At 48.0% G+C, this 27,976-nt stretch overlaps 1 protein-coding gene across 1 annotated transcript; it reads left to right on the plus strand.

Annotated features, from left to right (window-relative positions):
* Positions 1 to 355: 355 nt before the first annotated feature.
* TLR4 (toll like receptor 4) lies at positions 356 to 6,684 on the plus strand. The gene is made up of 2 exons (XM_032797748.2): positions 356 to 510; positions 4,237 to 6,684. The coding sequence occupies exons 1-2, from the start codon at positions 371 to 373 to the stop codon at positions 6,485 to 6,487; spliced, it is 2,391 nt and encodes a 796-aa protein (XP_032653639.2). The 5' UTR covers positions 356 to 370; the 3' UTR covers positions 6,488 to 6,684.
* The last annotated feature ends 21,292 nt before the right edge of the window (positions 6,685 to 27,976 follow it).

The following is a 27,976-nucleotide window of genomic DNA, read 5'->3' on the forward strand; positions in this document are numbered from 1 at the left end:
TCTGTTCCCTGGTATATTACCAGCATCACAAAGAATCTGGGTTTTAAAAGGTTTGGTCCAGATTCGCCTCTGACATAAATATGCACAATCCCAGACGACTTGCGCCTGATTACCCTTGCAATTATCTTCGTTACTGGTTTGGGAAGCAGAAATGCTATTACAAGAATAGATGCAGATGCTTGGACTGTATATGATGTTGCTTCCTGTTGCTCAGTGCAGCCTGGAGGATCTGTCTGTTACAGAGATATTTAGCCTGCAAGCTATAGTTTTCTGACAGTTTAACTTTCCAGCACTTTGGGGAATCTAGATGTTGATCTGTGGATTGGCTCTGTGGATATTGCAGGAGATCACCAACATAACTTACAGATGCATGGAGTTGAACCTCTCTGGAGTTCCAGCTGAAATCCCACCTTCCACCCAGAACTTGGATCTGAGTTTCAACCCACTGGAGTCACTGACCTCAAATTATTTCTCAGCAGTCCCTGCACTGAGGTTTCTGGACCTCACTAGGTATGGAACCTTTCACATTGGTGTTGTCCTACTGGATGCAGACAGGGTTTTTGCATCACATTGATTGATCCTGTTTCAGACTCACCAATGCACTGACATAGGGACAGGCACTGTTATTTTTGCTCTTGTGTCTGTGTGGCTCAAAGGGTGGTTCTGGCTAAAAAGGGGTCTAATCCTGCTCCATAATTTAGGCTCGTGTCCAGTGCTATCACAGTGACGCTGTTCTAAGATGCAGCGCCTGCACTTCATTTCACTTGTGTTCATTTCTGGGGGATGCCCAGGCAGAAGCTCTGAAGAGTTGACTATGCAGAAGGTAGCAGCTTCTTGCTAAAAGGATCTGCTCCCTGGGTGCGTTCTGCTTTACTACTTCTGTTAGACTGTCAGAGACAACTCCGCTAAGAGATGATGGGCCGGAGTCCATTCCTTCTTGTACATCAGCAGTAGAGTTGTTTCCTGAGTTCCAATCAGCTACCCCTTGTTTTGACAGCACATGGGCAGTAAAATAGTTGCACGGGTGTCACTGAGGACATAATCTGGAGGCGTGTTTCACAAGTAAGTGAAGCCTGTATTTGTCTTACACAGCCTGCATTCTGGGTGACAATGCACAAGACAGAATGTGAGTTTCAAGTGGCGTTGTGTGGACTGCAAGTGAAGAAATAGGCATCTTTTTAGAGGCAAATTGAGCACATTTCACCTGGAGATCACCTAGAGACAGTAAATGTGGAGCCTCAGGGACACCACTCCTATAGAGCTGAACTGCGCTTTGTAGATTCTATGGGAGTGGTGAATTCTGTTAATAATAATGATGACTATTATTTATATAGAGGCATGGATACCTGCAGCACTCTACAGACACATCAGAAAGAAAGCTCCCCACCTCACAGAGCTTGCATGGTAATTAAGACCATGTACTTACTGGCACATCTCCTCTGATGAGGGAATTCTCTCCAGCTGCGATGGTCCATTTCAGACTCTCCACCCAGTAGAGGCTCACAGGAGATCTGAGCTGTAGTTTCAAGTGGTGCCTTTGTCCTCGCATGAGGGGTATCTGCTCTGGGATGAATTCCGCTCTGAGCATAAGAGAAATCTGTCACTGGGTCCACAGGGGCTGGAACTGGGGAGTGCCGCTACACCCCCTGGCTTGAAGTGGTTTCCATTACATACAGGGTTTGCAGTTTGGTTCAATGACTCTCAGCACCCCCCTACAAAAAATAGTTCCAGCGCCCCTGTGCCCGTCTCTCTCCAGCCCAATGAGCTGTTTCAGGGCCGATCTCTGCTGATAACTACCTGGACATTGCTACGTCTCTCAGGGGAGTGGAAAATCCACCCCTGTGTGAAACATAAATCCCAGCTGACCCCCCGGATAGACAGCGCTAGGTCAACGGAAAAATCCTTCCATCAACCCAGGGCTTGTCTCCTCTTGAGCTCTCCTGCAGCACAGGCATGACATTGCAGCGGTTCAAGTGTTGACACCGTCTGCGTCAATGGGAGGGGTTCTCCTGTCAGTGTAATGAATCCACTTCCCCAAGAGCCGGTAGCTATGTCAACGGAAGAATTCTTCCATCGACCCACCGCTGTCTGAGGTCAGCTGAACTGCGGCACTCAGGGAGTGGATGTTTCACACCCCTGAGTGACGTAGCTGGGTCAATCTAATTCATAATGTAGACGAGTCCATAGCTACTGCCACCTGGTGAGGCGCATGAACTACAGCGACAGGAGAACCCCTCCCGTTGTGTAGTGAGTGTCTACACAGAGTGGGGGAGCATTTTAAGTGTAGACAGAGCCACAGCATGAAGGTTTTGAGGTTCAGGATAGAACCCTGTATCCCTGCGTGCTAATCCCTCACTAACTCTCATTGCCTGGAGGAGCAGTCGGCCTCTCCTTCCTCTCCGGATGCTAGGAGCTGAAGCTGTGTTCTAAGTTGTTCTAGGGACAGTTTCCTTTAGACTAGCAATCGGAGCTCAGCTTTCACCTCAGACTACAATACATGCACCCGACTCCTTATGAGCCTCTGCTGCTGGAACTGAAGGGCTAACGCTCCAATTCAGCAACATTTTTTTTACCATATGCCTAAGTACACCCCCTATCCAGCAAAGCACTTAAGCCTATGCTTATCTTTGCTGAATAGGGATGGACTGCTCAGTCCAGACCTAAACCCCTTAGGCCAAGTGGTAAAGGTTCATGTGTATGGTGCTGAAACTCCCAGGCTTAAACCTGGCTGCTGAACCAAGTGGGATTGGGTATAGAGTGTATGTGTCATATAGGAGATTTAGTGATGGAGGCAGTGTTGCCTAGTGAATGAATGGAGCATTAGACTAGGACTCAAGAGACCAGGGTTCTATTTCTAGCTTTGGCACTGGCCTGCTGGGTGACCAAAGGCAAGTCATGTCACCGCTTTGTGCCTCAGTTTCCCCATCTGTAAAATGGAGGTAATGATACTGTCCTTTGTAAAGTGCTTTGAGATAGATCTATGGATGTAAAACACTATAGGAGAGCAAGATACTATTATTACTATAGAATGGGTATCCAACATGGGGTTTGAACCCCACTAGACCATAGACACTCAGGATGAGGTTCCCTAGGGGAGGTTAGCATGTAACCCATACTAGGAATATGTGGGTTGTTTTCCACATTTCATGCCTGAATCACATAAGAGGTTTATGAGTCTGCCACTGCTGCCAGCTGTGATTGTTTTTAATCTGTTAGTTTAAGCAATAGAGGCTTGTGCTTTTAGCACTGAAGGTTCTAGGTTCAAAGCCTGAAGACTACCCCAAGCAGATTCAGTCACACACAACATTACGCACCAGGATGTAGATTTAGGGTCTTCCCATGGATTGTTGCTAACTCTGTGTCACTCTTCTGAGTTTAAGGTTTCCTTTCATTCCAGAAATGAAGGCTGAGATTGTCAGAGTTGCCTGTGGAAATTGAGTCCAGTTCCCATGAAAATTAAATGGAATGAGGTACCCAGATCTCCTGGGGGCCCTGTAAAAGCTCAGCCTCTGTTTTAAGACCTTTTGGTGGTGATGAAACCCTGGAATGTCAATGGGTGCTTTTGATTAGGACTGAGAGGTGGTAAAGGAAGCCTGTACTCTGCCTCACTGTAGACAGCTCTGAAAATCCCTTGCTTTCAAATTTAATTCCAGATTTAGGCAGGGCAGAAGAGATATGAGAGATGTCTTCTGTATGTCAGCATTCATATCCTTTCTGCTAAGCTGATTTCATTTTGCCTGGTTGGGCAGGTCTGCATCTCTGGCGAAAATGCTGTGTTCACACTTAGATCTGGTATGATAATATTGCCCCGGGTTTGATAATGTTGTGTCTGCAAAGTAGGGTGACCAGATTAGAGGAAGAAAATATCGGGACACATGGCGGGGGAGGGGTTTGCTGGCGGAGCAAAAAAAGGGGGGGAGTGCAGGCGGTGGAGCACACAAAAAAAGAAAAAACCCAAACCCAAGCAAAATATTGAGACAAATTATGTCCTGCCCAAACATCGGTCGGGACGCGGGACAAATGCCTAAATATTGGGACGGTCCTGACTTTATTGGGATGTCTGGTCTCCCTACTGCAAATCTGCCTAGCATGGTAATGCTCCATACCCACCTGCACCCGGCATAATGACACGGCGTCTGCCCCCCAGTGCAGTAACGTGGTACCCATGCGCGTGTGTGTGTGTGTGACAGAAGTGACAATGCTTCATGTATATTGTTCTCTTTTCTTGCATAACAGGTGTCACATCCAGACAATTGAAGACTATGCTTTTAAGGATCTTCATAACTTGCTCACCTTGATTCTGACTGCAAATCCCCTTCGGCATCTGGGACCAAAAGCCTTCTATAGTTTGGGATCCCTGCAGAAGCTGGTAGCTGTGGAAGACAACATATCCTCACTAGCTGACCTGCCCATAGGACATTTACATACTCTGAAGGAGCTGAATGTGGCCAAGAACAATGTAGACTCTTTGAAGCTCCCCAAATATTTCTCCAACCTGACTTTTCTCCAATTCCTGAGCCTTAAATCAAACATGATCTCATCTATCTCCATAGGAGATCTGGATGTTTTGCAAGGAGAGAAGGGGCTCAACCTAACATTAGTGCTGTCTATGAATGATATAAAATACATTCAGCTGGGCTCCTTTGAGGAGATTCATCTTCATGAGCTGTCTCTGAGGGCTTGTTTTGAGAACACTAGTGTTATGAAGGCTTGCATCCAAGGCCTTGCTGGCTTACAGGTCAAGAAACTAGTCCTTGGAGAATTCAGGAACATTGGAAGAGTGGAGGACTTTAGTAATGGGCTCCTGGATGGACTGTGTCAGGTTCAGCTGCAGGAGTTTGTGTTCATTTGCTTCCACAGATTTGATAATTGCACAGACACTCTCTTCGACTGCCTGGTCAACACCTCCACTATTCGGCTGGTGGATATCTACCTCAACCAGGTGTCAGCGGTCCCTGCTGACTCCAGAATACACCAGCTGGAATGCAGGACCTGCAAATTTAGTGAGGTGCCTGCTCTGAAGCTGTCCTTCTTCAAAGAACTGAGGGTGCTTCGGATCACCAAGAGCAAATACCTCACTGGCTTCCGGCAAAAATTTATGGATCTGCCTAACCTGGAGGTCCTGGATCTGAGTGAGAACCTGCTCAGCTTCATTCAGTGCTGCTCCTTTTACCTGGATGAGACTCCAAAGTTGAAGCACTTGAACTTGAGCTTCAACTCCGTAATCAGCATGTCCGGAGCCTTGCCTCTCAGTGAGCTGGTATCTCTGGACTTTCAGCACTCGAAGCTGCATAGTCTTGGCATCATCCCTGTCTTCCTCTTCCTTGGGAAACTCATCTACCTTGATATTTCCTACACCAACACTCATGTCGAGTCCCAGTGTACGTTCTCTGGCTTAGCCTCCCTGCAAGTGCTCAAAATGGCTGGCAACTCCTTTAAGGACAACACCCTGGGTGACAGCTTCATGAAACTGACCCAGCTGCTCACCCTGGATGTTTCCAACTGTAAATTGATACAGGTGTCTCTGAGCACATTTTCTTCCCTTGGTAAATTGCAAAACCTAAACATCAGCCACAACAAGCTGCTGACCTTTGACCACTCAGCCTACAAGCCTCTGCAGGCCCTTACTGTCCTGGACTTTAGCAGCAACCAGCTGACTATCTTGACAGAAAAGGCTCTGGAGAGCTTGCCGAGCAGCTTGGTCCACCTGGACCTCTCTTACAACCTGTTGGACTGCTCCTGCAACCACCTGAGTTTCCTGAAGTGGGCCAAGGAGCATGGCGAGCTGCTCCGGAGCACTGAGCTGATGGTCTGCAACAGCCCTGAGCACCTGAAGAACGCGAATATGCTGAACTTTGACCTCTCCTCCTGTCAACTCAGTGCCGTTCTGGTGGCCGTCTATGTGAGCACAGCCATCGCTGGGGTTGTGTTCTTGTTCCTCATTTACAAATACTACTTCAACCTGTACTACGGGCTGGTGCTGCTCAGCGGGTGCAGGCGGTATGCGGAGAGGGACGACACCTACGACGCCTTTGTCATCCACTCCAGCAAGGACATTGAGTGGGTGAGAAAGGAACTGGTCGAGACCTTGGAGAGGGGAGTGCCCCCCTTCCACCTCTGCCTCCACTACCGGGACTTCACACCAGGGGTGCCCGTCGCCTCCAACATCATCCACGAAGGGTTCCTGAGCAGCAGGAAAGTCATTGCCGTCATTTCCAACCACTTCATGGAGAGCAAGTGGTGCAGCTTTGAGTTTGAGATCGCCCAGTCCTGGCAGTTCGTGGAGGGCAGAGCTGGCATCATCCTGATTGTCCTAGAGGATGTGGATAAGGCGCTGCTGAGACGCAAGCTGGGGCTGTCCCGCTACCTGAAGAGGAACACCTACCTCGAGTGGAAGGACAGGGAAATAAGCAGGCACCTCTTCCGGAGGCAGCTGAGAACAGCCTTGCTAGATGGCAAAACAGAACCAGGAAGGGGGGGAAACTAATGGGAACAAACTCTGATGGTGCTTCCCAGTTCCTTGCTCTCTCTGCCTGGCCCTGACTGAAAACTGGGGTTGAGGAGCTGGGTCTCCAGGAGTTATTTCCTTTGGAACTGGAAGAATTTAATTCTCCTGAAGTACAAGAGTGGGAACTAGCGAAACTCTAGGCCAGGGGTGGACAAACGTTTTTGCCCGAGGGACACATCTGGGTATGGAAATTGTATGGTGGGCCGTGAATGCTCACGAAATTGGGGGCTGGGCTCTGGCTGGGGGTGAGGGCTCTGGCTGGGGGATGTTGGTTCTAGGGTGGTGACAGAAATGAGGAGTTCAGGGTGCAGGAAGGGGGTCCTGGCTGGGGCAGGGGTGTGGGTGTGGAGGTGAGCTCTGGGGTGCAGCAGGGTGGAACCGAGGGGTTCAGAGTGTGGGAGGGGGATCAGGGTTGGGGAAGGGGTTGGGTCATAGGAGAAGGTCAAGGTGCAGGCTCCAGGTGGCACTTATCTCAAGCAGGTCCTAGAAGCAGCGGCATGTCCTCCCTCTGACTCCTATGTGGAGGCGTGGCCAGGCAGCTCTGCGCCCTGCCTCATCCTCAGACACAGCCCCCATTCACCTCGTTTGCTGTCCAATGGGAGCTGCGGGGGCAGCACTTGGGGCAGAGGCAGTGTGCAGAGCCCCGTGGCTGCCCCTACGCATAGGAGCCAGAGGGGGGACATGCCACTGCTTCTGGGAGCCTTGTGGAGCAAGCCCCTGACCCCGCTCTCTGGCAGGAGCTTGAGGGCCTGATTAAAACATCTGAAGGGCCCCTAGGCCATAGTTTGCCCTCCCCTGCTCTAGGCCCTTTGTTCAGCAGCCTCCTGTAGGGGAGAGCTTGTGAACCAAGGTGTCAGGTGCAGCCAGGATGCTTCCACGTGGACAGACTGGCCCGACGGCCATCTGTGGCTGCAGCCATTGCAAGCTGGTCTGGCCTTGGGATGAGAGACAACAGCGTGGTGTAGTGCTTTCCTAAGGGGGGGCGCTCTTGCCTGGGATCCAGTCCTGAGCTACTGTCCACTCACAGTGTTATGGGCACTGGCCAAATATGCTCTTTGGAGGGATTGGCCCTGATTCTCCAAGAGTGGCAGCTGCAGAGCGTTGGTGGTAGTTCTCTGTCCGAGCCACTTGGCCCCAGCAGAAGGAAGGGCCTCAGGGGGCCTGCTCTTACTTCCACCTCTGGTGTAACGGGCCTTACCCCAGTGGAAGATCAGAAATAGCAGAGCTCTGCTCTACCTGGTCTTGATACACCCTCTCCTCCCCGGTATCCTGGGGCAGTGGAGGTGTGACTGGGGCAGGAAGTGAGCTCTCTGTCATCCATGTCGCTGCTCAGCCCCGTTCTGAATTTGGCTTTGGGAGCCGGAGGGATGAAGTGGGCTGTTGACACATCACAATAGGAATCACTGTCCAATGTTCCACTGTTAAGTTATAAGAGTTGGATCCTTGTTCCGGAAGTTTTGCCTTTTGTTCAGCAGGAGCGGCTTTGACGTTTAATATAATGCTGTAGCACAGCCTAGGCCTGTAACAAACAGGGCCGCCCGGGGCAAGGCAAGTGGGGCAATTTGCCCCAGACCCCACAAGGACCCCCATGAGAATATAGTATTCTATAATATTGCAACTTTTTTTTATGGAAGAGGCCCCCAGAATTGCTTTGCTCCAGGCCCCTGAATCCTCTGGGCGGCCCTGGTAACAAATGACAGTGTCTTTGTGTTTCAAGAGAGGGACTGTATGCAAAAGACACTAATAAAACTGGACTTGCATGGCATTTGCATCCTGCAGGGAGTTTGTCTCCGTTTTGCATTTGCTAAGTACTGTTGCAGTCATTTCCAGAGTGCTGTGTCTCTTACTTCAGGCATGACCGACAGTCTGGGAGCACTGCGCCTTGTCAAACAAACCTGCCTCCTCACCATGGGGGGTAGCACGGGAAGCCAGAGGAGGGGTGCTGCACAGAGGAGAGATTTCAAGGTGCAGCGAACAAAGGCATTTCTCAAGGTTCCTCAGTTCGAGGCTAAAGAAGAGCGCAGAGGACAAAGTAAATATGAGTCTGGTTTTCAGCAGCTACAATTTGAATTAGAAAATGAAAGGGGGCAGATCAAATAGTGTGGGAGTACTGCACCTGAATGGAATGGCACTGAAGCTGCAGGTCTCTCTCCCTCTCTCTGTGTCTCCTCTACAAACAATTCACAGTGTAAATGTATGGCAGGTACAAATCACAGTGTCCTATGATTCTTGATTATAATTGTAATGATGGGTTTCTGAAAGCCTGCAAGTGGTCCAGGGAATGATAATAAAGGTGTAGGGCACACGTGCTGTTTCGACGGTGGGTGTTTGTTGGATATCGAGCTAAGTTTGGCAGAATAGTTGCTGGGGATGTGGTTGTCAGAACCTCTCAGATCCACAGTTTAAAGCCAGGCCGGTTTACCGCCACTTCCCTCTCCTCCAGTCACGTGGCATCGCCCACACAGACTCAGCTGTGAACGTGACCCTAGGATACCCCAGTTAGATCGTTCTGCTGGCTGGGATTGTGTGTGAAAGCTTCTGGAAGGGCTAAGCAGACAGAAAAGGCTAGGGGCTAGAGACAGGCTGCAGCTCACCAGAGCTTTCTGAGCATTCAAGACAGCGTCACACACAAGTTTGAGGGGTTGTTTGATCTTTTTTTTTGGTTTTGTTTTGTTTTTGCAAGCTGGAAAATTGTCTGTCCCCTCTCAGGAAACGTGACTGCTGTCTGTAGTGTCACATGCTGGGCTGAGAACATGGCAAATTCATTTCCTGTGCGGCAGAGAGCAGAGGAGGCAGTAGACTCGGGTATATGGTAGCTACTTCTCAGTGGCTGGAGTGAATATCAATTCTGAGGGATCACAGAGTCTTTTTTATGGGGAATACCAGTGCTGTTAGGTCAGGGAGCCGGTCTGGCTGTGACATGAGCTTCCCTGGAGAGACTCCTGACAGAAAGCAAAGGTTTCCAGCTGATCCATTGCAAATGCATTCACCAACCTGCAGTGTGTGGGCCAGGGAATAGCATACAGAGTAGAGCTGGTCAGGAATCAGGTACAGCAGGGTCTCCTACATCCTGAGTGAGTCTCCTAACCACTGGGCAATTGGCTATGCTGGGGAGCCTCTCTTTTTCCTCCCTCTACCCTTTTCCAGGCAGGCAGCCAGAAGGGCCTGGGGTCCCTGCTGAAGCCACGACAAGGATGAGTTAATTTTGCTTTCCTTCTCCCAGAGCAGCTCCAGCTTTGCCTACACTCCTGCTGCATCTCATGACAATGGAGAAGAAGACTAGCCCTGCAGTGCCTGTCCCCTCACCTGGAAAGTATTTTGTGCTTGTGGCACTTGGGCAGGAAAGGCTGCCCATCCCTGTGCTAGATGGTGCAAGTAACTGGTGATGAGTTGGTTACAGAGCTGACCATGGACCCTTGAAGGCAACAGGAGTGTTACCATTTACATCATTACATAAACTAGGCAAATACAATTTAGATAGGGCTACTATAAGGTGGGTGCATAACTGGCTGGATAACCATACTCAGAGAAGATAAGGCTCCCGAAATCCTGCTGGAACCAGGTATAACAATGGGGTTCCCGCAGGGGTCGTTTTGAGACCGGCTCTGTTCAATATCTTCAACCCCTCAAATGATTAGATGGTTGGCATAGAAAGTATGCTATTAAGTTGGCGGATCGATAGCCAAACTGGAGGGATTGCAACTACTTTGGAGACAGGACAAAATTCAAAAATGATCTAGACAAATTGGAGAAATGTCTGAGGAAACCAGATGAAGTTCAATAAAGAACAAGTGCAAAGTGCTCCACTTAGAAAGAACAATCAGTTCACACATACAGAAGGAGAAACTGTCTAGGAAGAAGTATGGCAGAAAAGAGATCTAGGGTCATAGGGACCACAAGCTAAATATGAGTCAACAGTGTGATACTGTTGCAAAAACAGTAAACGTGATCTGGATTCTATCATAACTTCCTACTCAATTTGAACCTTAGGTCCATAAACTGAGAAGCTAGCATGAAACCCTCTAACTAATTACCAGCTAGATTTGATCTCGCTGCCACCAGCCAAGATTTTCCAGGACTTGTCTCCCCTCTCTGGTCTCCAAAACCTTCTCTGGGAACCCCAGAGACTCAGAAGCCGCTGAGTCTACCACAAAGGGAAGTAAACCCCCACTCTCCCTCTGCTCCTCTTTACTATGCCCCCGCCTCCCCTGGATTAATCCTGGCGACGTACTTAACTCCTTGAATGCAAAACAGAGACGGCAATCCCCTTCCCCCCGAGCTATGCAAGATTCAAACCTAGTCAAGCGAACACAAAGAGATCCCCCCTCCTTCTCCTTAGCCTTAACCAGAAAAAACTCAAACAGGTTTTAAAAAGAAAGCTTTATATAAAAAAAAGAAAAAAAAGACATCAATATTCTCTGTACAAATGACAAAAGACAGGATTAGATTGCTTAAAGAAAAAATGAATAAACAGCCTTATCAAAAAGAGATACAATTAAAACATTCCAGCAAACTACACACATAAATACAAAACAAAACATATAAAAGCCTATTGTTTTGCTACTTGTACTCACAACTTTGAAAACTGGAAAAGAACTTGAAGATAAAAGAAGCTCTCATAGCGAGAGACAGACAAAAGACAAAACCCAAAAAATTCCCTCCCTGAGCTGTGAAGAATCTGGTTTCCTGATGTCCTCTGGTCAGGGTGTTGGTTCTCTTTGTTAACCCTTTACAGGTAAAGACATTAACCTTAGCTATCTATTATGACAGAGGCATTAACAGGAGTGTTGTAAACAAGCAGAAGTCATTCTTCCTCTCTACTCTGCGCTGGTTAGGCCCTCAACGGAGTATTGTGTCCATTCTGGGCACCGCATTCAAGAAAGGATGGATTGGAGAGGGTCCAGAGAAGAGCAACAAGAATGATTAAAGGCCTGAGACATGACATACGAAGGAGGCTGAAAGAATCTGGTTATTTATTTGGAAAAAAGAAGACGAGAGGGACAGACAGTTTTCAGGTATCTAAATAGGGTCGTCAGAGGAGGGAGAAACTTGTTCACACTTAGCCTTAATGATAGCAAGAAGCAAAGGGTCTTAAATGCAGCAAGGTGATGTAGGTTGGACATTAGGAAAAAGTTCCTAATGTCAGGGGTTGGACTGGATAATTGTAGGGAGGTTGGGAATCTCCATTCGCGAATATTTAAGAGTAGGTTAGTATATATCTACAGGATGTCTGAGACAGTATTTGTCCTGCCATGAGGCAGGGGACTGGAACTCGATGACCCTCGAGGTCCCTCCAGTCCCAGATCTATGAATCAGTGTACAGGCGGCGCTGATTCCCATTAGTGTTTCCATTGACCTAGGTTCTTAGGTCTCTATCCTTGGGATTTGTATCTGGACAGTGCAAGTAACCTACTGTGGACCGGCAAGCCACTGTTGCATGGTAGAGTTCTCTCCACTCTCACACCAATGGAAATTTGGGTTGTCTCCCAAAGGTATGTGCTCATATCCAAAGAAAGTGGCAAAATGAATATTTTGGCAGGGTGACCCTCAAATGCTAAGGCTGGCTCAGGCGTGCCCAACAGCACAGTCAACCTGTGGAACTCTGCCAGAGGATGTTGTGAAGGACAAGACTATAACAGGGTAAAAAAGATAAATTCATGGAGGATAGGTTCAGTCATGGCTATTAGCCCAGATGGCAGGGATGGTGTCGCGAGCTGTGTGTGCTCAACACGGGAAGGCTGACAGGGGATGGATCACTTGATTATTACCTGTTCTGTTCATTTGCTCTGGGGCACCTGGCATTGGCCACTGTCGGTAGAGAGGATACTGGGCTAGATGGACCTTTGGTCTGACCCAGTATGGCCGTTCTTATGTTCTAATCATCACTGGGAAGGTGATTTCTCTAGTAAGATCTCCGATTTGAGCCAGGCCCTTGGCATCATGAAATATGTGTGATCGCCAGGCTGTAGGAGAGAAGTTACACAATAAGAATCCCATTGCCTTGAGACCAGCCTTGGCTCTGGCTCGCTGCAGGAGCAGTGCAGGGCGAATGGTCCTTCATGCAGATTTATCCTTTGAATTTCCAGTGCCTTAGCAAAGCCTATCTGTCAGGCTGTCCTGCTGTGCTGTCCTCCAGAGCGTGAGGACAACCCTCTGGGCAGTCTGTTAAGAAGCAGGATTCAAACCCCAAATTGGGTGCGAATTCTATACTTACATTTCACCACCCAATTATCAAGTGTAAACTCCTCAGACACTATAACAGCCTGAACAAGGCATCAGAGACAGTCCCTTGGGTATCCGATCTGTCTCGTCACCTGGGTAACCTTATCTTTGTGATAGATGGTCCCTTACACCACAAGTTGCCGCAATATTCAGGTTACTCCCAGTCCCAAAGACCCAGTCACTTACCCAAGGTCAGTTGCAGCTTAGATCTCACACCAAATGCTTGTAGCTAATCCTATAATAAACTATTTACAGATTTATTAATAGGAAAAGGAAATGAGAGTTATTTACAAGGTTCAAGCAGGTAAACATACGCACACAAATGAATTCCGATCTTAAGTTTCAAAAAGTAACAGAAGCTTCTATATTGAGCAAGCTCTATATGTCCTTGAGGGCTAACCCAATCTAAACACTAGAGATCTTTTGCTTATGCCCAGTAATCTTAGTCCGCTTGAGTCCAAGCCACATAACAAAGAGGAACTCTATCTTTAGGTGAGGGAAAGGGGCTTATACCCTTTTCCCCTTCTGCTGTGAGCTGCAAACTCAGCAGATGGGAGGAATTCACTTGCAAGACTCATCTTCATGGGGTGGAGGAGAGTAACCAGCAAAGTATTTTGTCCTCTTTATTGTTTTACTCTAGTCCAGCTGCTGGCAATGGGCCTTCCTTGTCAGGCAGGACATGCCACCTTCTGTTGGAGACCAGCATTTCACACTAGTTAATGTCTCTTTCCTGTCTGGTGATTGACACAATTACAGAGGCTTACAAGGCAAACCCTCAAATATCACCATATAATATGGGATTCAGATGTTATAAGTGAGATTAGTGCATGCAGCAATTTACCAAGTGTTCCATACAGTCTAAACGCTAAACACATTCTTATCATTCTAATGCCTGTTTTAACAACACCAGGAGAGCCAGACTGAGTTCAGGTATGAATTTGTCAGTATTCAGTGGAGCGCTGTGGCCCATGGCCCGAGCTGGCACCTGGTCTGCCAGCATCATACCATCAACCTTGGTTTGCAAAGGAAAGCTGGTTTCTTGGGAGTGACTGACACTTTCTGAAATGTAACCCTCTGAAGCTGGATATGGAGTTGGATGACAAATCATATGAAGGGCACAAACCCATGTATCTGGCACAACCCCCAAATGGACCCTATAAAGCACCCCTTATGAAACGTCCTGGAGCAAGCACAGTGAGCCGATATAAACGGTCCATGGCTGAAAGCGATGGAATGCAGCAGCGAACGTGCAATTCTTTAACATGCTTGATAGCCTAACACGGGCTGACAATTATGAATAACGGCAGGAAAGTATGTTCTACAGCAGGGGGAGGGTTACTAACCACCCCTGGCTCCCACTGCCCAAGGTTGTATGTAGGACAAATTCGATAGCTTGCCATCTCAGACCACATCAATCCATGGGGATTGCACAAGGAAAAGAAACTCAGATACAATGGGATGGCTCATCAAGGGTCATGAAGATCAAATGAAGAACTTATAGAATCATTGCAGGATTTAAGTGGGAGCCAGTGTAAATGTAATGATTCTGTGGCTGCATGAATGCTGACACCACAGCCACCAATAGCGAACAGAACCTGGAGTCTCATGCCCCAAGCCTGAAATCACCCCTAGGCAGAGGGCTGATGTGCTACTGAACCCAGTATATGGATGAAGCTGCATCTAAGCCCATATGTTCTTCATTTCTGTTTTGTTACGGTTAATTGGAGTGGGTGAAATGCTGTTTAAAACATTAGCCAGGCTGCTGCTTTATCTGAATCCTAGGTTTTTGTGTGAGCACCTTCCAGGCAAGAGTCTCTGCACAAGTCTCTGTTCAGAGGTCTCCTCTTAGGGTACGTTGACATTGCAATCTGAGGCGTGATTGCTGCATAGATAAACATATCTCCATCAGCATTACTAAAAACAGCCATGTAGCTGCAGCAGCGTGGGCTAGCAAAGCAAGTACGTACCTAAGGTTCCCGTCCAGCTTGTAAAGCCCATGCTGAAGCCCGTCCCACTGTGTCTACATGGCTGAGTTTCCGGGAGTGAAGAGCTTTTCACTTAGTGCTCCTACCCCATTCCCTATGCTGAGTCCTGCTGGTAGTGTCTGTCTCGGCAGGCTCTGCCCTCTATAAATTCCAGTCCTAAAAAATATAAAATAATATAGCTGTTTGCATGTTTCTCTCCATCAGTATCAGCAGTTACAGCAGAATAGATTAGCCTGGGCTATTTTTCATTACCTGCATTAATCAGCCTGTTCCTATCCATGTGGTGAATGGAAAGAGAGAGAGACCAAGTCACGCTTTAAATCTATTTAAATGCAAATGAAACTCTTGTCCTGAAGCTCACTTATGTGTGCAGTCCACGCTGTGTTCATTGCAAAAAATCCTCACACATGTTCCGAACAGCCCCCACTCCTGTTATGTCTGACCTTGGAAACGGCAATCAGAATGATTTCATCTGTCTCTCATTCAAATCGCTCTAGCTCATTAGAGAAGCAGAAGCAGCATCCACAGCTTCACATTTGTGCCTCCATTCTCAGCGGATTCCACCTTTGGGAACTTGTTGATGTTGCCCTGAGCCCAAGCTGGGTGTCCATTCGATCCCTGAGGCTTGGTGGGAGCCGTCCAGTTACAAGACCATTTCTGCCAACGTGGAAGATGCTGGAGATGGTGTCGTTCAGGATCTCTGTCAGGCCTCGCTTTGCCAGGCTGGTGGCTGGAATCAAATGATAAGCAACATCCTCTGGAGAGTCCGGGTACTGAACGGCAAAGGCATCCCACCCCAGCGGGTACCTCTTGTGCATTGCCAGGCGTGTGCACCCTTTGCCACCTGAGGCATGTTCAGCTTCTGGTTTCTCACAGCGCTATCAACAGGCCCATTTAGAAGGACAGAACTCAATGATACTTAAAACTCAGTCGAAGTACAGTTATATATTCCCATTTCTGTAGGGTGCACCAGCACAAACTCTAGGTACAGCTATAGCTGTGTAATTATACAAAGTTCTAAAACCCGCTGGGGATGGGCAGCTGCTCATTCAAGCCAAACCCCACCTCAGCGTAAACAGCCCCAAGAACAGAATATGTTCCTGCATCCTTCTCGCCCTCCGCTGACTCCTGCTCTCCAAGCCGGTGTTCCCAGTGGTATGATCCAGGTTCCAGCATCAAGCCATATTCACAAAGCATTCGAGGAAAAGAAAGACACCATAGAAAAGCTTTCCAGAGGCCAGCAGCACCAGGCCTAGTCTGCGCATCACATAGGACATAAAAACCCTTAGCATTGCCTGGCACAGGTGGCATTACATTTCCACAGTGCCTATCGCTCAGTACCAGCTTGTGGGCTTGGCACAGAGGACAGAAGACCAAACTTCCCCTCTTCTTTTAGCGCTGGTCTCCCCAGGTCTGGGCTTAGGCACATTGGCATGGGAGTTTGTGGAAACTTTGCTCCACTGCTGACATACTGCACCCATTTCCTGTAGGCCATGATTCAGCAAGGTAATTAAGCACGTGCCTAAGTTTTAAGCACATGATTTTCCCCAAGTGACTCCAATGGGACTGCTGATGTGCTTAAACATAGGCACACGCTTAAGTGCTTTTCTGACTCGAGCCCACACATGGAGGGCATCAGGCCTACTCCATTTACCTACATTGTCACGGTGCAAAAGGGGGGAAATTCAGAAAAAGGGCCTAGATGCTACTTATGGCCTCGAAATAGAGATTAAGTAGCACACAGACCTTGTGCAGGGCCTCTGCCCATGGGTACATTTCAGCTGGGATGAATTCCTGCTACAGGAGTAGCTACACGCTGGCCTCTGCTCCTATCCCTTTTTGCTTGATGTGCCAAAGGAGGCAAGTCCTGGGACACTCCAGAAACTACCAAGGTGGATGTTGAAGGGGCTATGGAAACCAGAACACAAAGTGGCTGCTCCTGTCTTTCCATCAGCAACATCTTGGTTGCGGACCCAGAAGGAGAATTTTGTTATGTTTTGTTTTTTCACCTTCTGCTAATGTTGCTCTGAAGCCATTAATTACAGACCAGGGGCCAGCACGTCAGCTGGTGTGAATGAGAGTAGTCGTATTCATTTCAGTGTAACTCTGCTCATTTACACCAATGAAGGGGCTGGCCCCACAACCACAGCCACTGGGCCTTCAAATAAGATCCAGCTGTTACATGATCAAGTGCTAGCCACAAGCTGTCTCTCTCTTTTCTGTACTTGCTGCCTCCAGCTGGTAATGCCATGGTCACTTATCTTAATATCTTGAGTACCAGGTAAATAACAATGGCATATTGTGGGGAGATGAAGATTTAACTGGCACCAACACTCCCGAAGCGGGTAACATGGAGCCTCAGTGCAAGTCTAATCTCCCATCGTTATCTTTTCTCTTTGTTGTTTTCCCCCTGTTCCTGTTTTCATTCTTTTCAGAGCCCTGGTCACTATTTGGTGCAATGCCAGCCAGGAGAGGGAAATGAATCTGCACCGGCGCTTAGGAAAAGAAGATCATCTCCTTTTTATTAACCCCCCCACACACACACCATTCGTTAAGTCTTCTGGAGTGGTCCGGCCCCAGTGTGGGATTAGCAATAATTCCTCTGTCATCGTTCGCTTCCGCAAGCTGACAATTCATTCCTTCAAAGATCCCTTAGACTCACTGCTGCATACATTAGCCGGAGGACAATGGAATGGGCCTGATTAGACTGTAATAAGCGTGGGTGATTTTTCTATTATCTGGATATTCAGTTTCGTGTAACCACAAGGGGCCAGTGGGTGCACATCGCCTCACTCATTACTCTGGAATGGACACAAGCAGGGCAGCTGGGTGGCGTCTTGATGCCTGCTGGAGCGGGGCTGGAATGGCAGCCTCTCTGGTGTGAATCTCCTGGAAAGTCAGATCTCTGTATTGTGAAGCTGCAGGGCTGCTCAGGGCTGGACGGAATGAGGGCTAATGGCCCTGTCATAGAGGGAGACGGACGGCCTAGTGGAGAGGCTGCTATCTGGGACTCTGGGGAACTCCACAAGGTTCAATTTGCAGCTCTGTCACGGCCTTCCTGTGTGACCTTGGGCAACTGTCCCCTGTGCCTCTGTTACCCGGGGTTCTTTCTACCCAACTTTCTTGGTAACTTTTACTCTGCGCTAGGTGGTGTCAGGAAATAAATGAGAGGAGACATGGTCATATGACTGATAGGTGGCTGACACAAACAGGACAAGAGTGTTTTCACTTAAAGCTAAACCTTACTTAGTCTCAAGCGCTTACACACGTCCGCAACAGGTTAGTAACACATCCCCAACCCTCGATAATTACCGAACGTGAGAGTGGCTCTCGAGTGGCACAGCGCAGCCCATCTGTCACTGGGGAACACAAGATGCATCCAGTGGGAGAGTCCAGTCCTGAAGAGTCCAACTACCTCAAACTTTTCCCCCTTATTTATATATTAATAATAGAATGCCATGTCCCTTAAAGAAAACTTGTTACGCAAGCAGTTTCAATGGTCAAGCAAGAGGCTTTCTTCTGAATATTGATTAACCAGGTGTGGGTTTTTCCCAGAATTTGCGGCCTTGAGGCCCCAGTAGACATTTCTGCTCTTCTAAAATGCATGTATCAGCAATTTAAACACAATTCTTATCAGGAAAGACGTGGGGTCAAGCTGCCCTTTCTGTGGCACCAAACCCCCCTCCCCTCCTTCCTTGGTTAAGCTAAGCCTGCTGCATGGCCACCTTACGGCCTGCTGACTTGGCTGCTTTTAGCAATAGGCAATAGTGGTTTCAGGCATTTTACTGGTTTGCCAAAATCTCCCCCTACACCTTGCTTCCTCACTTGGAATCAGACCTTCCAGGGGTGCTGGGAGAAGGAAAGCTATTGACTGTGAGGTGCTCAGATACCGGCTCTGAGGTCTATCTGCTGCTCCTGCTCCATGATCCCAGACTGACTGTTCGGATGTCTCTGCCTGAGGGCTACATTCCTCGAGCACAGCACTTTTTGCTCCTCAACTCCACTTTCCCACTGTTTGGCTGTCTGTCCTGGAGCAACTTCCCCTCAGGGCAGTTGCTTCTGGCTCTCTCCCAAAGCTGGCGTGTCTGTGGCTGAGGGGCAGAGCCCCTGAAATCAGCCCTTTCCTTGTCTTGGAATCTCTGTTGTCTGACTCTCTGTGATTGAGGTTCCAGGATCAGGTCCATGGGACTGCTTTTCTGTCCCTTCAAATCACCCTTCTTGTGCACTAAGCCAACCCACTGTCCCCTTTTGGGGCATGGGTGTCCCTCGGGGGTCCTGGCTCCTTAACTGAATGTGTTAGTGGATGGTTTTGTCAGACTAAATTCTGCTGTTGCTTAAAGTGGTGTAAATCTGGAGTAATCCTACTGCTTCCACTGACTGCAGACGAGTGACTAGATTTACACTGCTGTGACAATGAGCAGGATTTGGCTCTGAGTGAGAGGCTTCTGTGTGCTTTTAAGATTGTGGCCCGGGAGGATCTGAGGGTAAAGCTTGAACTTTTCGAGGTCAGTAACTGCCCACCTAAGAACCCCCCACCACATTATCCAGTTTCTAAATGGCTTCATTAATGTCATACTTATTTCAAAACAATCCATTGATAAACCTTCTTTCCTCCACCAAGTTCTCCCCCTCTTCTCTTCTGGGGAATATGGCCAGCGGGTTTTGCCCTACTGCTTTGGCTAGGGTCAGTAAAACCGGCCTGTCAGGCCATCAGCATGCTTCAGCTAACCTGGTGGTTAGTGTTAGCTGGTGTGTCTTGCCTGTCTGTCTGTCTGTCTCACTCTGGAGGAGATCAGGAGCCCAGCATGGCTGGGCCAGACAATCTGGCCCCCAGTCCGAGATGGAAACCGAGAATGACAATGCCACTTAGCTGGAGAGTTCAGACCCTCAAAGGAAATTATCAGCACCAACTGGGTTCCGAACCTGCGCCTCCCAGGGCTAGGTGTTGGGACGGAGAGAGGCCTGGAGCTCACTGTTGCTCCCAGACGCTGAGGGAATGTCCCATTGTTACAGACCCATTGAGGCAGACTCAGCCCTTCCTCCATGGCTGCGGAGGGCTCCTCTGCAGTGGAACTAGTGCAGTTCCACCATGAAATGATGTAACATCCCACCTTCTGCCCGGGTAAGTGCCCTGCATAGGCAGCCACTGGACTGAAATAGACTCTGTGGAGCAGCCCTGGCTATGGGCAGAAGTTTCCTCCTCTCTAGACCTTGCTTCCCTCCATGCTGCTACCTAGCACCCAGTTGGCCCTACCTGAGGCCTGGAGTTTGGCTGCTTCCCTCTCCCTTGCCTCCTGAAAGCTGGAGAGGGAAGTGCTGTAAATGGAGAAGGCTGAGCAGAGGCTGAGGAGCTGATTACCCTGCCTGGGAGCTGCTTCTGCTGGTGAAAGGGAATATTTTAAAAAGAGCAAAGGACCCACAGGCCTGCGATCCTGAAGAGGCGGAGGGTGAGAATGGAGCATCCCCCAGATTTGCCTGCTTCCTTCTGGAGCTGCTGAATAAAAGGCACAAAAGCCCATCAAGAGGAGGGATTATTTGCTCCCTTCAAACCATGATGGGATCAAAAAAAAGAGAGAGAGAGAGCAGGGGAACACTTTGTGTCTTGGCTGGTAGCATTTGTCAAGGGCAGAGTTTTCATGGAGAGCTCCCCGGTTGCTAACACACTGTGCCGCAATCCACAACTTTAATAACTTGGTGGCATACAAAGGAGAGTTAGATGCAAAGTAGAGTTGACAGAGAAGCAGAAGGATGTATCTGTTTTTTCCAGGATTGTGCTCAAGGTGGCTTCAACCTTCATCAGGGCTGGTGTGCTGATTTTTTTAAAAAACGGTTCTGTTTTAAGTGGTATTTAACAAGAGGTGGACAGGTGTTTTGTTTCTGTTTTTTTTCTGGCAGGATTAAGTGCACAGGGAGAGGAGGAGAGAACCCTGCGTACAGGTTATGTGTGCAGTTTTGTGTGTGTGTATGTGTGTGCGGTGTCACGTGCTAGATGAAAGCGCTGTGTGTACGGACACATGTATGTGTGGCTGGCAACAGGGCTGTGCAAGGACAGTGGTGTGGCCAGAGCTGTCTAGTTGTGGAAACACAAGTCTGGACACGCATGTGGATGCTTGTGTAAAGAAGCACATGGACACGTGTTGATTTCTGAAAACATACATGTAAGCAGGCAAATAGGTGACGAGGGCAGCCCGCATGGAAACACGCAGCTGGGTGCATCCTGACTGTGCGCGAGCGGGTTTTTCATGTGGCTAGCTGTTGGGTGCTGGGAGAAGTGATGGCATGTGGAAGGCACAGCTTCTCCAAGCTTCCTGGAAGCAAACTGTCCTAGTGATTGTCTGATAATGCCTTTGCCTCTTGCTTTACAAGGCCTGTTGGCGATGCCATTGGGCCTTCCTTGAGAGACCATTGCACAGCCTCAAAAGTCCTTGGATGAACTAAGCATATTTGCTAGCCACAGGGCCAGGTGTGATGGGGTATACAAACCCCGCACAAGACAGGAAGGGGTTAAAGAGCACCTGTGGGCTCAGGTAGTGGTGCCCCGCTGCACCTGTAAAGCATGTCTGACTTGAAGGAGGAAAGGGAGAAGCCCAGCTCAGAGGGCCTGAGCCTGGGGATGTGGAGAGACTTCTCATTCTCAACTCCTAGAGAAAATCAAGCTATCCCGGGTCTCCTATCAAAGTGGAGCTCCAGTACAGGCAGCCGGAGGTAGGGTCCTTGCAGGGCAGAAGGCAAAATGCAAGATTATGGATGTGTGAGCGTATGAAGATGTGGCTGTTACGCCATGAGCGTGACACTGTGATTGTGTGTTTCTGGGGGTGCTTGGAACTGCATGTGACTTTGTGTGCGTGAGTGCTTGTGGCAGAGATAGATCAATCCCGGTGGAAACGTCTCATTTGCTTTTCATTTTCTCGTGCTGCCGCTACCAGGAGCCCAAGCCCCAGGGTGACAGAAGCTGGGGAAGGCTGAGTGGGGTCCGTTCAATAGGACAGAGGGATATGCAGTACAGAATGTAGTCACCTGTCATGCAAATACCACTTTACAGCTGCTGTCACCAATGTTAGTGTCACAAGCATGAGCTGGCTCGGGGGCGTGCAGTTGTCTCCCAACCGAGCTGAGAGCAGACTCCTTGGGATACGTGAAATGGATTCATTTCCCCTGGCTTTGTGGGACAGATGGGTGATGGACATGCACTTTATTACAGCTCTTTGCATCTGAAATCCAAATGACTTGCAATGCGGTGGTGGGTAACGACAGCAATACATGCACCCCTGACATCTGTCGAAGATCGCTATTGCTGCGAAAATGGGGCCACTGCCTCTCAGCAAAACTTTGATCTTCTCTCTCAGCGAGGGAGCTGTGATTAGAATCTTAGATACTGTATATTACAGGGCACCTGAAAAGTCCCAGGGAGCAGCACACAGCCATTTTTAAAAAGACCTTCATCTGGCTGCATGAAGGCTCTGCTAGGGAGGCCAGGAATCCTGCTTTTATCGCAGATTACTGCTGAACCTTTCGAGTGTGCTCATCACATGCAGGATAAAGAAAGGTGCTGTTTAGACCTAGGTAATAGCATTCCAAAAAGGGACTGGTTAATTCATTTTGCCCAATTTCAAACTCACTCAAATATTTTGGGTTAGAAAACTGAATTAACTATGCTCTGGGTTGAAGAGATTATGGGAAAAGAAGAGTGAAAGAGAGAAAGACTGCATTAAAAAGATACAGGGAACATTATTCAAAAGTGCATTGGTGATTTAGGATCCTGTGTCATGTTTTTTCAAGCGTGACTTAGACCCTTTTGAAAATCACACTATCGGCATCTTTAGCACCTTTGAAAAAAATTGCCCTAACTCACATTAATAGGAGTTAGGTGCTCAGGCCCTTCTGAAAATCACATCAGGCACATCACTGTATCTTTTGGCACCTAAAATATCTGCCCCTTAGTCATTTAGTAGCTGAAAGTCAATGAGATTTAGGCTTCTAAACGCCTACATCACTTATGTAAATGGATCTTAGGCTCCTTGGTCACTTGGGCCCAGATTTGTAACCCAACTTCCATTTGAAATCAATGGGAGATAGGCACCCAAATACCTTTGAGACTCTGGGGCTTAGGTACTTTTGAAAATGTTATCCACAGTCTATATACCATGTATGGGGCACCTACTTACCCAGTTAAGCGTTCGGATATGTGTCAGCAAAAGAGGTTCTCCTAGTTCCTAACACATGGACTTCCATTTAACTAGAAAAATACAAGTGGTTGTTGCTGAATTTGCTTTAACTGAAAATTAGATGTGGGCTGAAGCTACTGGAGAAAAAGGGTCACAAGCTAAAAAGCTAGATTTCCGAATCCCCCCAAATAGCCTGTGAGGTTCACAAAACCTTGAGTGCTATGAAGTTCATCCATGCCTCGTTCAAGCACACACGACACCATGTCAAGGGAACAATGTGAAAGTGGTGCCGAGGGTGGACTGGAATACAGATTCTGGACTCAGTGGAGTTGTTGAATGGGCTTGTGGGAGAAACGTGCTGGAAGTATCATTTGGAATGAGAAGTAGGAGGCTGTTGCATACTTGCGAAGACCAGATGGGAGTGCCATGTGTAAGGAGAGGTGTGGAGAAGATGCCAAGATAAGAGTGGAAGGAGGAGATGAATGGGGTTTAGAAGTGAGCGGATCAAACGGGAATGTAGAAATGTGTAGCCAATCCAGGTACTGCACATGTGCAATGCTGGGAGTAGTGGAGCCCAAGAACCTTCTCTAGGAAATCATGGACCTCCTCCACTTGAGCTAAAGGAATGGTCCTTGCTTGCTAGTAGAATTAAACCTTCTTCTGTGTGAGTGGCAAGATCATGCACACTGAGCCAGTGTGTAATGCACAAGAGGCAGGGTAGGAGAAAAGAGCAGCAAAGAAGAGGGAGTGAATGGGCATAGCTGTGTGATCACATAGCGGCACAGGTATGAAACTGACACATGGCGTGGTCAAGGCAGCATCAGTCTGACATGACAATGACAGTGCCAGGGCTTCTTTTCAAACACAGATGGACTTCTGCTTTTGTGGAAGACACTTAAGATTGGGGGTAGGGATAGCTGAGTGGTTTGATCATTGGCCTGCTAAACCCATTATTGTGAATTCAATCCTTGAGGGGCCATTTAGGGAACTGGGGTAAAAATATGCCTGGGAATTGGTCCTGCTTTGAGCAGGTGGTTGGACTAGATGACCTCCTGAGATCCCTTCCAACCCTGATATTCTATGAAATGCTGCTGTGTTTAATTCAGTCACCCTGCACACCTATATGGCACTGTGCAAAGAGCCCCAGTTGGAAGACACCTCCCCTAACAACTTTGTATAGACACAAATTAAGATGTTTGCCAAAAACTGAGTCAAGAGGTAGTGGATTGGGCATTAGAGTCACATGGCCTTCTTTCTGTCTTATGATTGGCTGCTAACCTTTACATTCTACTTCCACTCCTGACCTAAATGAATTTCATTGCCGTGGCTCCAGGCCACTGACTAGCTGTCTGCTAATGATGATGAAAACAAAACTCCTGTTGAACAAATGTTCAGTTCGAGCAGATAACAAAGGTGTGTGTGTGTGGTGTGGGGAGGGACAAACAGGCCGTGTAAAACCCCAGGGTTTAATTGGTATGCTGTTCACAAACAGGGTTTCGCTCTATTCAAACATAGTTTCTCTCAGTCTCTGAATAGAGCCATGTAGGTGCATTATATTTTCCTCAGTCCAAAAAGTCCCTATGAGCAGAAGTGACCTGGAGTCATTAACGATCCAGTATTACTACACGCCACGGACTTAAGTGTGTGTGTGTGTTTGCATTTATGCCAACCTCTGTGATCATTAGAAATAAGAGACTTACTGAATGTCTGGGAACAGGATCAATGCGTAACTCTTTGAGAGCAGGTCTTTACTCAATACGTACTTGCGGACCACACAGTTTTCATTACCACAAGCTGAACACCCAGTATTGACTGATTTACCCAGCAGCCAACCTAGTTTGTTTGACAGAGGCCAATGGGGGTTTGAAAAATGTTCCATTTTGGTATAAAAATGCTATTTTTAAAATGGAGCATGAAGTTAGCCCTTAAATTGACTTTCAATTGCCTTCCATTTATGTTTCCATGGCAACTCTGGCCATTTATTTTGGTGTTTAACTTTCCCCTGTGGTATTGTTTCTAGCGGATGTGAGTGGCATGAAAAGGTTAAACCAGCTTCTAGAAATCAGAATTTTAAAGCCACAATTTGAATTTTTTTTAAGGCTACAATGGATTGTGGTGTATTGAAAACTGTTTGCAGAATATTTGCCCTGAAGGATTCTTCAGGGGAAAACAAGCGCAAGTCACTCCCCTATTCTATTTGTACTTTGCTCTTCATTCTAATATAGCTTCTAAACTGGCAGCCGTGCTGGCTATGACAATAAAATAGACAGGTAGCAGGTGAAATTGTGCTCTGGTAACACTGGCATTTAGTTTAGCATTTCTACACATGCATGGTCATAATGGTGAAAGCCCTGCACTCTGGGCTCAGCTGTGCACTTTGCAGAGAGTCTGCTCAGGGATCAGGCAGAGCACTAGGAGAAAGTGCTCCATGGCCTCTCCTAGGGATGAGGCATGTTGCATCATCCATCAGGATGGGGCAAATTGCTTCCCCTTGCTGCTTCTTGCTACCCTGTGAACTGTCCCTTCCTCCCTGGCCCTTTCTGGGTGATTCGCTCCCTGCAGGGAGCAAAGTTGAGCGGTTTCTGTTCACAGCCATTAAGATCTGTCCATACATTAAGGTAGAGCCCCCTCATGCTGCCTCCCTGCACACCTGGGCCACAGCTGGGTCGCAGCACAATGCCCTATAGTTTCCATTGGACTAGTTCTCTATTGCAGTACTATGTAGTGCTACTGCAGACCTGGACTCCCCATCTGAGATTGCACTTATGACTAGAGCTGGATAGGAAATAGTTTTCCCATTGCACAAAAATTTGCAGTTTCAAAAAAAATTCCCATTCTGCCCTGGGACTTAACCAAGAGCTTGCATAATTTTTCTGAGAGAGAGAGAGAGAGAGAGAGAGAGAGAGACCCGCCCCAGAGCAGCCAATACCCCAGTGGTTAGGAGACTCATGTGAAATGTTTGGAAATGCGTGTGAAACCTGGATCTTCCACCTGAGTGCTCCAGACAATGAACCAGTTGTCCTTTGTAACGGCTGCCCACAGTGGGAAGAGTAAATGGTCTCCAGCTGGGATCCCAAAAATGGAGACACCCCAAACCAGTGGACACTCTTGAGTGAGTGCCTAAATCACTGGGCTATTGGCTATTTTCTCTTGCTCTCTGGTTTGGGCCAGCAATTCCATTGCAGACTCGAGAGGCCATCCTGAAAACATTTCATTGAAACTGATACGTTTCCCCCCAAAAGATTTGTTTTTGATGACTCGCCATTTTCTGACAAATAGAAGTTTTATCAAAAATTTCTTGACCAACTCTACTCATGCCCCAGTGAAATAACCTTGTGAATTTGTGATTCTTGGAACCCTTATACCCATCCCACCCCATCCCTAATTTTTATTACTCATTCACTGGATCAACCCACCACCCAAACTTCAGGGAAGTTAAGATCGAACCCTAGAGTGTGACATGTCTGAAACGAGATTGGGAGTTTTCTTGGGCAGGGATTGTAAAGGGGCAGAATGGCCTCCCTCCGGGCTTGAACGTGAGAAACCACTATTCTCCTCCAGGTAGGTGGAGCCAAACCCACCCCATTCCCCTCAATGGGGTGGAGCAGGAAGTATAAAGGGAGGGCCCTGCAGCTCAGTTGTGGCTGCACTAGGGAAGGACACGGATGTCTCTTTTAGGGGGCTGAGCCTTCTGCAGGACCCTGGCCCAGCAGCCGAGCGGACCAGCACATTACTGACTAAACAGACAGAGGACCCCAAGGAGCGGCTTGAAGTTGCTGCCCCCCGACTGTGAGGTGGGAAGACAAAGCCCCAACTCGATGGAGCAACATTGACTAAGTGGGGTAGGAAGTAGCCCAGGGGAACCAGACATTGATCCGGTTGTGCTGCCGGAAAGCAAGGCAGTGTATTTCATTTTCTCCAGCGACCCACTGGCATGACCGCATGCCACTACAAGGTCCACTGAGACCCGGGGGGAGTAGGATGAGCCTGGGTCTCCCTATCCCCTTTGCCACTCTCCCACACCTGGGGATTGGCAGCACCCTCATTCTAGGTCTGAAGGTCTGTGCCTACACTGTTGGTTGTCCCAGTCAGGAGGCTGTGGGCTCTAGACTGGTGACCACTGTCTGCCTTAGCCAGGCGACTCAGGGCTAAAGACTACTTGTTGCTCTATCCCACCCATAGGGCCACAGCCCCAGACTGTTAACTGTTGTTTGCCCCAACCAGGAGGTTACAGGCTATAGACTGCTTGTTGCTTGGCCCTGACCACCAGTGCCCAAGCCCGACTACTGTTGCCTGACGCAGTGAGGTGGAGTGGCCTCCCTATCTACTTAAGAGTGAGGGACCACTGCAGGAACCAAGCATAACATTTTCCAAAGCTCCTAAGGATCTGTCTTCATTGCAAAGTTAACCCAGGCTCTTACTTGGCTGTTCCCCCATCCCCTCCTTCCATCCTTTACAAAACCTTCTCCTCCTGGTCTAGCCATGCTTTATCCTGGACAAACCTTGTTGACTTATGATTAAGTATCTTAGTAGTTCACTATTTAAAAAATGCAAATGTATTATTATTATTATTTATTATGTATTGTTTATTTATTATTTATTTATTATTTATTATGTCTTATTATGAAATTGTATGTAAAGTCTCTAGGGAGGAGACTCCGGGACGTGTTATGAGCTTCAAAGGAGTATTTGAAACAATGTGAGCTCTTTAAAGTTGAGTGGGTTTCCCAGAAAGTCTTGAGCGGGAGGGATATACAAATGTAAACTACTCCAGGATTGCAGGAACTCAACCTTTGAAGATTCCTGATGAGGAAGGGACCTTTGGTCTGCTGAGCACCTGTTACATTATGACAGCTCCCAGACCCAAACTGTGTAAAGAAATGACTCTCAGATTCATGGGGGTGCATGTTCTGAGCCAAAGCAGTTCTGAAATGGTAAGCCCAGAAAAATTCCTTGTTGAGGTCTGAAGGACTTTTCACCTTCCCGAGACATTGTTGGAGCTGGCGTGATCTCTGGTAAGCTTATTAATATGTGTGCAAGTTCCTTTATTGTGTTAATGTTTTCTCTGTAATGCTTTTTCCATAAGAATAAATGTG

The sequence above is a fragment of the Chelonoidis abingdonii genome, chromosome 24, assembly GCF_003597395.2.
Source record: "Chelonoidis abingdonii isolate Lonesome George chromosome 24, CheloAbing_2.0, whole genome shotgun sequence".
NCBI lineage: Eukaryota > Metazoa > Chordata > Testudines > Testudinidae > Chelonoidis > Chelonoidis abingdonii.

Coding starts and splice junctions, on each gene's coding strand:
- TLR4 (XM_032797748.2), top strand. CDS start 371: ATGGAGTTGAACCTCTCTGGAGTTCCAGCTGAAATCCCACCTTCCACC. Junction 511..4,236: donor AGGTTTCTGGACCTCACTAG/GTATGGAACCTT, acceptor CTTGCATAACAG/GTGTCACATCCAGACAATTG.